This window comes from Aulonocara sp. 'chitande type north' Nkhata Bay, linkage group LG3, assembly GCF_057382095.1.
Source record: "Aulonocara sp. 'chitande type north' Nkhata Bay isolate Kocher_YH1m ecotype deep benthic linkage group LG3, A_spYH_male_GT1.1, whole genome shotgun sequence".
Taxonomy (NCBI): Eukaryota; Metazoa; Chordata; class Actinopteri; order Cichliformes; family Cichlidae; genus Aulonocara; species Aulonocara sp. 'chitande type north' Nkhata Bay.
In genome coordinates, this window is record NC_141346.1 from 15,103,439 (window position 1) to 15,114,824 (window position 11,386).

At 37.8% G+C, this 11,386-nt stretch overlaps 2 protein-coding genes across 2 annotated transcripts; both read right to left on the reverse strand.

The window, feature by feature from the left end:
- Window positions 1–3,850: 3,850 nt before the first annotated feature.
- Window positions 3,851–5,703, reverse strand: LOC147334133 (Fc receptor-like protein 5). Its single transcript, XM_086286701.1, has 5 exons — window positions 5,673–5,703; window positions 4,857–4,892; window positions 4,453–4,719; window positions 4,128–4,373; window positions 3,851–4,041 (listed from the first exon to the last, which is right to left on the reverse strand). Exons 1-5 carry the CDS (start codon window positions 5,701–5,703, stop codon window positions 3,851–3,853), a joined length of 771 nt encoding a protein of 256 aa, XP_086142827.1.
- A 1,167-nt stretch (window positions 5,704–6,870) lies between these two features.
- LOC147334134 (coxsackievirus and adenovirus receptor homolog) lies at window positions 6,871–10,742 on the reverse strand. The gene is made up of 3 exons (XM_086286829.1): window positions 10,483–10,742; window positions 8,738–9,097; window positions 6,871–8,518 (listed from the first exon to the last, which is right to left on the reverse strand). Exons 1-3 carry the CDS (start codon window positions 10,550–10,552, stop codon window positions 8,364–8,366), a joined length of 585 nt encoding a protein of 194 aa, XP_086142955.1. The 5' UTR covers window positions 10,553–10,742; the 3' UTR covers window positions 6,871–8,363.
- Between the last annotated feature and the right edge of the window lie 644 nt (window positions 10,743–11,386).

Here is an 11,386-nt window from a genome sequence, read left to right on the forward strand (position 1 = left end):
TTATTCCCTCAATGATATCAATTTGTAGCTTTAATTAATGTGTCTTTTATTTATTTATTTGGTTAATATTCTGTCTTTCTCCATTAAAATGAAAACATAAAAAAATTTTCTTTGTAAATAAGCAAAATTACAAATTTAACAGAGAATCAAATAAATATTTAGAATATTATTGACCCTTTACCTCTAAGTGTATATACCCCCCTTACCCCGGTCTATATATTTATTCTTGTTCTTGCTCTAGCTGTTTTTCTTTTTTGTTGTTGTTGTTGTTGTTTGATCTTTTGCGCTGAATGTAACTGGAACCTCGTCGTCTCGTCTCTCTGTATAGTGTACTGTGTATAGCAGAGATGACAATAAAGTTTGACTTTATTTACATTTTGATGACGATAAAAGTGTTTGATGTCCTAAGCTTGAGAAATGATGTGGTTAGCTTAGCTTAGAAACACTTGTCTCTGCCCAAAGTTGAACATGAAGAGCAGCTGTACCTCTTTTCCTCTTTGGTGTAACAGCTATTTGACCATAACTGAGTTCTTCAGTTCTCACTGCTGAGTAGATTACAGCTGGATCACGCTCTGAAGGAAAAACACACACAAATTATAGTTTAGTTCTGATAATATTTTTTTAATTTTAATTATGAAGAGATTAAGTTAGATCTTCTGCAACTAGCTGCAGGTTTTCACAGTTTTTTTCTTCTTTACACCTCTGCTGAGAAACTAGAATTAATTGCATTGAACTTGTAGCTGTTTGAGTGAAGATGAAGGTGCACAACCACAGAGATTGCACCTTCATCTCAGTGCAGTCTGACACACTTCACCACAGAGCACCAAACAAACAAGTTCTCACAGCATGAACACTCCCATGGCCAAACCAGAACTCACAGTGGTGAGAAGCCCCTTCAGCATTACGCTAGAATCAACAACAGGAAATAACTGCTGTGGTTAAACATACAGAACTTGTTAAAGGACATTTGGTCTCTTCAGTCTCTTTCTTCAGACATTTAATTAATTTAATTCTAACAATGTTCACCCTGCTAACAACTTATGCTTGTGCCTAAGCAAGACAGCAGACACATCTGGGCATTTTGCTCACATGTTGAGTTATGGCATCGCCAAAAGTTACAACCAACCTCACATCTGATCCATTTAAGGTGGACCTGTGTGAACGCCATTACGTTAAAACCAAATGTGGCACTAAGAAAACAGTCTTATATCATCATATGGCATCGGCTTAAATCAAGTGAAAGCTGCAGAGAGCCATGTCAGCGCTTCTTCCTGGTTTTGACTTTGGATAGAGATAGGTTGGGTGCTTTAGTCAAGTTTTTTATTAGCTGCACTGTATCAACTCTGTTTCTTGACTTTTGTCAGACCAGCACAGCAATAAAAACAAAACATTTTAAAGTGTTTCTGACAAGAATAACATAAGAGGTGCACAAGACACAAATACTGAATGACTTGTTTACATGTGAAAACTAGCTTTCCTGTCCATGAATGAATCCTGGCAATGGAAAATTGAACTTTTCCATGTGAATGAAGTGTTCTTATTTCCCATTCATCAGGGTGTGGAAGGTGTGAATACCGAAAATACATTGTTTACATTTAGTTTGTCATCACAGGATGCTTTAAATTCTATGAAGTAACTGTTAATTCATTCATTTAGCTGGATGGCTAATTCATTTTTATCATTTTTAAACTTATAGACCTCCAAGTCCAACAGGAGTGCTTTCATGCTAGTTCACACATTTTTAACCTTCCGTGATTTTTTGTTTGTTTGTTTGTTTATTAGAGCTACTGACCATCACTGCATTAGCATTTTCGTGTTATCCTACAACCTAACTTAAACCCTCAACTTCTGTTAAAGAAGAGAATCATGATGGAGACAAAGAAGAGCAGCTTACCTCTCGGCTTTGATCTGTTTTTCTTGTCATTGATGATGATTTGTCCATAACTGACGTCTTCAGTTCTCACTGCTGAGTAGACAAATTAGTTGGATCAGTCTCTACACAGTAAAACACACACAGGACATCAGTGCAGGCAGAAAAAAGCTTTCAAGCAACACAAATTAAAAGTCAAAATTATGTTTACAACCTCACTGCTCATCGATAGAATGGATGTATGTGGTCATCATGTGAGGCCATAAAAACTAAAATTATTATCAATTTAAGTAATTTAACTTAATCCAGTTATTAATAATTTCTTGTTCTGTTTTTAAATTCAACACCTAAATATCACACCATCTAAGGTGACGTGACACCTTTTTGTTCAACTTTTTTTTAAATCTCATACAGGATGCTGTATGACTGCAGAGCTGTTAGCTTCAGTTAACCACAGACCACAAGTACACAATCCACCACACAGAACAACAGTCAATACACTAACTTTTCTTTGTCCGATAAAAAAATGAGATAAAAATAAAAAAGTAAAAATAAAAAAACTATATGTTTCTTGTTCACAATAGCACACACCTCTGACCACCTCTCACATGCGTCATAAAGTTCTCATCCCTTATATAATTTAATAATTATTTTCATGTTATTTATTGCCCTTGATTGGCTGTACCGCCTAGATGTTTTGTGGGATCCTGCATCTCTGCAGTTCACCTCATAGACCCCTGCTGTTTAAGTGTTTCACTGCATGTGTACCTGTCTCATTCTCAATTTTTCTGTGTCTTTTTTATCATGCTGTCAGATGCCTCCTAAAGGCTTCTGCCAAAGAGCTTAAGCATGATAAGAAGGTTTTTAAAGTATTTTAATGGGCAGTTATGAGAGAATTTAGGGTCTCAAGTATTCATGGTTTTCAGCTGTTCACAGGTAGTTGGCTGTAGTTCCCTTTTCTGTCCACTCTCTCCAAGCCCATGTTTGTTTACCATTGGTTTGTGTCTAGTGTGTAGGTTTGTGTCTAGGGTGTAGGTTTTAGTATCAGTTTCCAGTTTTATTTGCTAATCTTTTTTCTCATGTGTGCCGTTAGATTCTGTTCACCTGTGTCTCAATTTGTTCCCAGGTATCCTGATTTTCCTGCCTTCTATTTATTTTGCTCTCTTCCTGCTTGTTGTTGCCATATCACACTGTTATGGTCATTCTTTTACATCTCCCAGTGTCTCCTAGGCACATTGAGTTTTAATTACTTTGTTCTTTTGACTTTCCCATTTCTGTTTTGCCAGCTCATCAGTTCAATAAAAGGCTCGCCTTTTGCTCAACTCCCCTTGACTTTCTGTGTTTGCATTTTCGATCCTTGTTCACCACACTCTAACACAAGCAGGTTGAACCACTCAGCAGAAATGTGTTACATTAAGTTATTTTGAAGTTGCTTTCTATATGAATACAGGGAGACATAACTTTACTGCATGTACAAAATCTCCATTTCAGGACTTCAATCAAATTAAATTCTAAATTTTTAATGTGAAACAAAGTTACTTGCAGAGACTTGAAGTGTAAATACAAAACAAATTTAATAACTGCGTAGATCATTCCCTAAAACCAAACCACACATGTAAAATCGAGATGTCATTTTTGATATTTAATGGATCGGATTACATTTTTTATTTCTCTCCGATATCCGATCCAGTAATTTAAGTCACTATCGGACTGATACCGATACGTAATATCAGATCGGTCCATCTCTAGTTACAACTATCCCCGGCCTCCCCTACATGTGTAATTTGTAGAAATGTGAGTACGGATAAATTGTAATGGAGAAAAAACATATATTATAATAATAATAATAAATAGGAGTATATATGTATAAATGGTAACATATGTAGATTATCATAACCACACATCTGAAATGCAGTTTTCTAACTCTCACCTTATATGAATGTGAACTTTATTCTACTAAACAAACTCAGACATGAAAGATCAGGAAGTCTGAGTCTCACCTTCAGGTTTCCTGTGAACACATCGTCTCACCAGCAGAACCAGTAACACCAGTAGAACCACAACACACACTGATCCAACACATGACAATGCAGGAAGAAGATAGGAACCAGGTGGAGGTGTGGATGTAGTTGGAGGTGTGGATGTAGGTGGAGGTGTGGTGGTGTGTTCCCCTAAAATAAAGCAAACACAGTCATTAAGTTGTCGTCACATTGTGAATGTTGAAAGCTGCAGAAACACAGACAGGTGAGTGTGTCACCTGTGACAGTGATCCAGCTGGATGGAGACTCTCCATGACCGCTGATGTCACACTTGTAGAGGCCTTCATCAGACCTGGAAACATGCTGGATGGTCATGTGACCTGTAGGCTGCTTCCTGATGAGGGAGCCATCTTTATAGAAAGCAGCTGGGAGGTTGGAGGGAGTGGTCTTTGTTTTACAGAGCAGAGTGACGTCATCTCCCTCCATCACAGGGAGGACAGGACTCTGCAGGATCACTGATTCACCTCAACACAGAGACAAACTACAGCATTTCATCCATTTACACACAGCTTCATCAACACTAACTCCACACACTCAGCTTACCAGTGACTGTCAGGTTAACCATGTTACTGATGGGACCCTCTCTGGACTCACACCAGTAAACTCCACTGTCATGAGGTGCTGTTATACTGATATTACAGGAAGAACCAGCTATTCTCCCCCACCCATCTGTTCCACACTGAGTCCTCTGTTGTTTGCTTGTGTTTCTCCTCAGAGTCCATCCAGCAGAGCTGTCGTCCTCCTCACAGCTCAGAGACACAAAGTCTCCTTTAAAGAACTGAGAGCTGCTGGGACTCACAGTCAGACGAGCTGTGAGGGTTACAATGAAAAACTGATGATCTCTTAAGAGTGTTTTTTTTTTTTTTTTTCAAAAAGCATCTGCAGACATCAGGTCATATCAGTGAGCATTTCTCAGGTTTAAACTGTGACAGAAGAAGGTTACTGACCTTGGTTTGTTGTGCAGCTCAGCAGTGAGATCAGAACTAAAGAGAAATGACACTCAGGTTGATTTGAGGTGAACATAAAGAACAACTCCACACAAACAGCTGACAAACACACAAAGTCATCTCTCTCTGATGTATCTTCTCAGTGTGTAATCATAAATATAGCTTGTGGAAGATATGTTAACCATTTATCATCACTCTTTCATACTTCTGCATATTTTCAGTTAGATGCCAGCAACATGTTTCAATAAAGTTTCTATAAAAGCTTGAAAAACGTGTAAAACTAAAAAGCTGACATTGATCGATTCCATCTGTCACAGGGTGTACAGGTCATCAGTCCAGTAAAGAATATCATTCACACCCATTTTAGCTATTTTAGAATCACCAGTTAAACAAACATGTCTTTTGAATGTTGAGGAAATCTACACAGTATTGTGGTTCCTGTGTCATTGACAAGGTTTTTGGAGTTTTGTGTTTGTCATAGCTCACATTCTAGTGTTATATATTTTTTTTTAAATTTGCACTGACTACACTGTGATTATATGGAAAATATCTACTGCATTCAAATACCACAGTAAATTCATTTGTCCAGCTGTGTTGATATAATGAGTGAATGATTTGAGCTTTTCACTGCCTGCTGTGTTTCCTCGACTCCTGAGCAAAGATAAAGAGTCAGTTCAGACCTGCAGTTGGTCCTCGTGGTGTTTGAACTTGAATTCAGCCTGATTTGTTTTTCATGTCTTCTCCTCCATCATCAGTTATCAGGAGAGCAGACAGTCAAAGTACAAGAATTCAAACAAACACAGAGATTCTACTTACAGAGCAGACACAGCACAGATGTTTCCTTCATCGTCCTTCTCACTCATTTGAGCTTTTTTTCATTTCTGTCACTGACACCAAGTAAAGCCCGCCCTCTTCCTCTGAACACCAGCTTTCTATTGGTTCAAACACAGAGGTCGGGACTAAATTTTAAATAAAAAAATCAAGTTATAAACTACAAACATGTTAATTTTAACGCGATGACGTACATCAGACATTCGGCACCGTAACTGTGTAATTTTTGTCAAATATTTAATTTGATGATCTGAAACATTTAAGTGTGAAAAATGGTAATCAGGAAAGGGGGGCAAACACTCACACCACTCTATAAGATCAAAGGTCACACCTAAGAAAAGAAAACCATCCGTTCAACAAACAGTTGTTGCCTTGTTTTGTTTCCACCATGTTTAAGTGTGAACTCACGTCTTGTGTGTCACTGTGTCTCGCCTCTGTCAGTGCGCCCCAGGGCAGCTGTGGCTACAATGTAGCTTACCATCACCAGTGTGTGAATGTGTGTGTGACTGAATCTGTAACGCACTTTGGGGTCCTTAGGGACTAGAAAAGCACTATACAAAAACAGGCCATTTACCATTTACCATCACTTCAATTTATTCACAGCTTCTAAGCAGATTTCCACTCTGTCATCAGTTTTCATCATCTCGTATTCCTGTCAGATCGTGTGTGTTCCTGTCTAGCTATCTTTGTGAAGACCAAAATCTGCATTCTACTATACTTGCAGAACCAACAATCACTTGTGAGGACACACTCGCGATCCTCTCAAATTTGAAGGCCTTTTTGCCTTTAAAGCTCCCGATCAACTTTTTTCTGCTCCTCTTCTCCTTCCCTCAAAGGTCCTCTTTGGTATATACTGTAGACGTGCCTTCTAATTGACTGGTCCTTGTATTAAGTTACTGTGTAGATATTCAACTTATGAGTTAACGGGAAGAGCGGTGTGTATATAAAAAAATATAATAAAAAAATTCCTAATGGTTAGGGTTAGGCATTCGTTTTGAATGGTTAGGGTAAGGGACTAGGGAAACCATTATGTCAATGAAGGTCCTCACTAAGATAGCTGAACAGGCACGTGTGTGTGTGTTCCTCGACTAATTTCGGCTCATAAAATGTGCCAACATGAGTTCAACAGGTCAGAACATATTTCACAGCAGCATAAACAATCAATAAACATTAAAACTAGTACCAATGTTTGCAACGTTTTATTAAAAATAAACAGAAATAAAAATAAATAAACAGCAATATATGAACAAGCAATATTTAAACAGAAGTTACAGACTTCAAAGTCTCGTAAATGGAAGGAAAAGTCAAAGCTTCACAGATCAGAGAGATCTGTAGCTCTGTAGCTGCTTGGAAAAGATTTCTCGTTGGTTTCATAATATCTACCACAAAGCTTACTCAGTAATAGCTGCTAAACGGATCCTGAACATTATTAGGCAGATTATTAATAACCAGACTATGACACAGTGTTTCTGTACTTGGTTGAGTGTCTGTAATTATCTGTGACTGTGGATCTCTGCATTGGTTTGTTTGATATGACAGGTTTCCAATAACTTTCAGTCCAGTCCAGTTTACACAGGGAATCTTGTTTGTGTTCTTTAGGACACTTAACATTGACTGATGAATTATTCAACCATAAAAAAATAATATAACAAAAACAATCCTTACTCAAGGGAGGAACCAGTTCTGTGCCTATGGATAACAGACAACAGGCACTTTGTTACCAGCAGCCAGTCACAAAATTGCAGATTTAATTGATTTCTTTAATTAAATAAATAATAATTATCAATAATGACACTTTGTCAGTGCATAAAATATTATTTATGCAACAACAATGTGATTGTAAATAAGGTATCAGCTAAAAACTCATCTCGTTAAGGGCTGCAGTCGAGGCTTTGTCATGGTTTGAAGTTGCATTTCAGTGGTGTTGGAGAACTTGTTAGAGGTGATGTAATTATGAACACAGAAAAGTATCAATAGATTTTGATCCCCGTGTAATACCATCTAGAAAGAGTCTGATAGGCAGCAGATACATTTTTCAGCATGACAATGATCCCCAAAACATTGGCAGTGCAGTAAAATCATACCAGGATATGAAAACATGCAGTTGAAAAGTATTAGTCAAGAATTTGCTTTGATAACACGAAATATAGACTCTCAGCTTGTTAGAACGTTTTTGCATAAACCCTCTATACTCACACGTTTGCACGTTTTAATAAAAGTCTGCAACTAACTCCAAATTTCCAAGCAAAATATAAAAACAGTGGTGGAGATGCTGTGCAGTACTTTTCTACTACTATTACTGCAAAGTATTATTATTTACAAAATACCGAAGGCCAAATATATTCACACACTTAGTAAAACAGTGTAGGCTTTAACACTTTCAACATATAATATATATCATCTTATGCTATTGACCTACTGAATAAAAAAACAAAACAAACAAAGTCATCACTTACAGTTCAGTCTAAGTGATATTAAAGAATGTGTCTGTTTTTATAAATCCCTGCCAGTCTCAGGCTGACAGATCAGCAGGTCCTGCTTCTCAACCTGCTATTTTTTAAAAAACAAATTGGATGTTGGGCAGTTTAACTCCATTTTACCATAGTGATGCTTCTCTTACCAAACATCATCATAAAAACTAAAGACATTTCAAATATGCTGCAATTACTCAGGCGGCTAGTATGGACCCTGACTCTGCTGCTTATGTTTTCTGTAGATCAAAAAACCAACAACAGCAGCAACAAGAAGCACAGCAGAAACTGACAGACCAACTTTCAGTCCAACAGATCCATCCTCCTTTCCTCCATCCTCTGTGTCTCCTCCTGGCTGACCTGCAGGTGAGAAACAGGTGTGAGCTGTCAGGTAGGTGATGAGTGAAGAACAGAACAGAATCAAACTGCTGTCAGACATTATCTACTGCACTCTGATCACATCACTCAGACCAGCTGCTTTCTACAAAGTCTCATCAACAGCATCTTTAGAAACAAACATCAACAACCAGGAAGCAGCTTCACCTCTGATCACACACACACTCAACTCTACTCACTCACCTGGAGGAACGACTCTCAGTGTGATGATGCTGATGGGGTCACCATCCTGATTTGCTCTTTTCCTTATGTTTGTTCCTCTCATGAAGACACGACACTTGTATGTTCCAGTGTCATTAATCGTCACATCCTTCAGAATCAGAGACACGTCTCCAGCCTTCATCTGTCTGTCCTGCAGATCCACCCGGTTCTTAAATGATGGATGCTGGTTAACTGGATCAAATTGTTCATCTCTGTAAAAAAGCACATATTCATCTTCCAGGTCAGCTCTGTTCCACTCTACACCTAAGATGTTGTTGTTATTTGGAGCTCGACATGGCAGAGTGACGTTCTGTCCAGATTCAGCTGTGATGATTTTTTGGTCTGAAAGAGGAAAGGACACAGAGCAGTGAGGTTAAAGGTCAAAGTGCAACTGATCACTACTTCAGCAGCCAGATGGAATGAGGAGTGTTTGCACATATATTAAATTATAGTACATCCGTGCACGATATACATAAAAAAAAGAATAAAAAAAAAAATCTTTTGTTGATGCTAAAGTACACACGTGATCATTATGACAGTAAATGCTGTTAATATCACACAGTACCACTGCACCCCACCCTACAGAGATCTGACCTTAATCTATTACTACTGACACAGAAGTCAGTTACAACCTTCATCACTCTATATTAACAAGATTTCGTCATACAATTAATTGTTCTGTTATTTTATTTACAGAATAAATAAAATATTTACACCACCTGCAGCTGATGCAGCATCAGAGTACAGTGGAGTAACTGAGTACACTTCCTCTTTTTCTTTTTTATATTGTGTCACATAAAGTCTGACATCTTTTGGTTCTTCAGATGATGAAAAACATTGAATTCATTTCATATGATGTGTTTCCTCAGATGAAACCAGCCAACAGTCAATCAAATACTTCACACTAACTCCAACATTCATCTGTAACCAGAAAAGTGAAGCTTTAATCCAGTTCAGATGGATTAACATGAACAGTCTGTTAATCCACTGAAGCTCACAGACTTCATCAACCTGTCAGATTATCTAGACTGAAAGACGTCATTTTAAATACTTACTGTTGAAGAATCTCTGAAACCCTCAAACACTCTTCTGATCATCAGGATGGGAAAATTAAAATTACACTAACCCATCTATATTAACAAGATTTCGTCATACAATTAATTATTCTGTTATTTTATTTTTCACTGCCTAGAATTTGAGTTGTGCTTTTTTTTTGCTGAAGCTCCCAAATCTCATATTTTGACAATACAGGGTCAAAGTTAGTTTAATTTTAAGTCGGAAACTCAGAGGGTTGAAGGGATGCAATAAATGAGGAGATTACTGTGGATGACAGTAGCTGTGTTATATAAACACTTATACAGTGAAACATGAGCTGATAATAAGTGAACATAATGTGTGAGAGAAAGCAGCCTCTCATTATAAGACACTGTGAGTCTCTGCATGCTGCCTTTATGGAGCTACAGCTGTTTGTATACACTGAACAAGAAGCTTTGTAGCTGTATACTGACTCCTGAAGCTACAACACATCACACTGACACACACATTACACTTCTTTGTCTCTGTGCTGGAAACTGCACACAGACACCACCAAACCTCGTGATGTCTTCACACAAGCAGACAAACTGATTAAATATGAAACTAAATGTTTGGGAAGTAACATGTAAACCAGACTGATGTTTATTCCTCTTTATCTCAGAGGGAAACACCGTTTGGTTTATAAACCTCACCTGCAGAGACAAACACGAAGACACCGACAAACAGCAAAGCCGAGCAGAGCGACGCAGTTACAGGAAACATTTCCGTGTTTTTGTTTCTGCTGATCTGACTCTTAGTTTGTTCTAAAAGTCTGAGTCTGTTGGTATTTTCAGTTAATAACAGAACCCGAGTTAAAACTGACTACATGAGGTTAACTTTGAGGTTTAAATGAAGCTGAAACATTTGTTTTTCAGCCACTCGTTCAAACGCCACACTTTCGATATCTTAAGGAAGTCGCGTTAAAGTGACGTCTGTTACGCTGCGCTGTAGGACGATCATAAGTAAGTGCGTCATTACTAAAGCGGTGAAATCTAAAGCAGGTCTGAGTGTTTAACAGGTTCAGTTCTTGAATGATCTCCGCAGAACAACACAAACATCTCATCATCAACCATCAGCTACACACTAAAGACCATCATCAGCCAAAGGACTTTAAAATGACGTCACTGTATAAAAATGTAAATTGTACTATGGAGGAGGCAGCATTTAGCTGGAGTCTCCATAAAACCACAGAGAACTTTGTCCACCACCTGCAGCTGATGCAGCACTTCCTGTAAATCACATGACTGTAATCAGAGTACAGTGGAGTAACTGAGTACACTTCCTCTTTTTTCTTCTTTATATTGTGTCAGATAAAGTCTGACATCGTTTGGATCTTCAGATTAAATGATAATAATAATAATTTTAATAATGTGTTTTCACAGATGAAACCAGAAAATTAAAATAAAAAAAGAAAATAAAAACCAGTAAATCAAATACTTCACACTAACTCCACATGACAGTCATCTGTAACCAGTAAAGTGAAGTTTTAATCCTCGTTCAGCTGGATCAATATTAATAATCTGTTAATCCACTGAAGCTCACAGACTTCAGTCAACC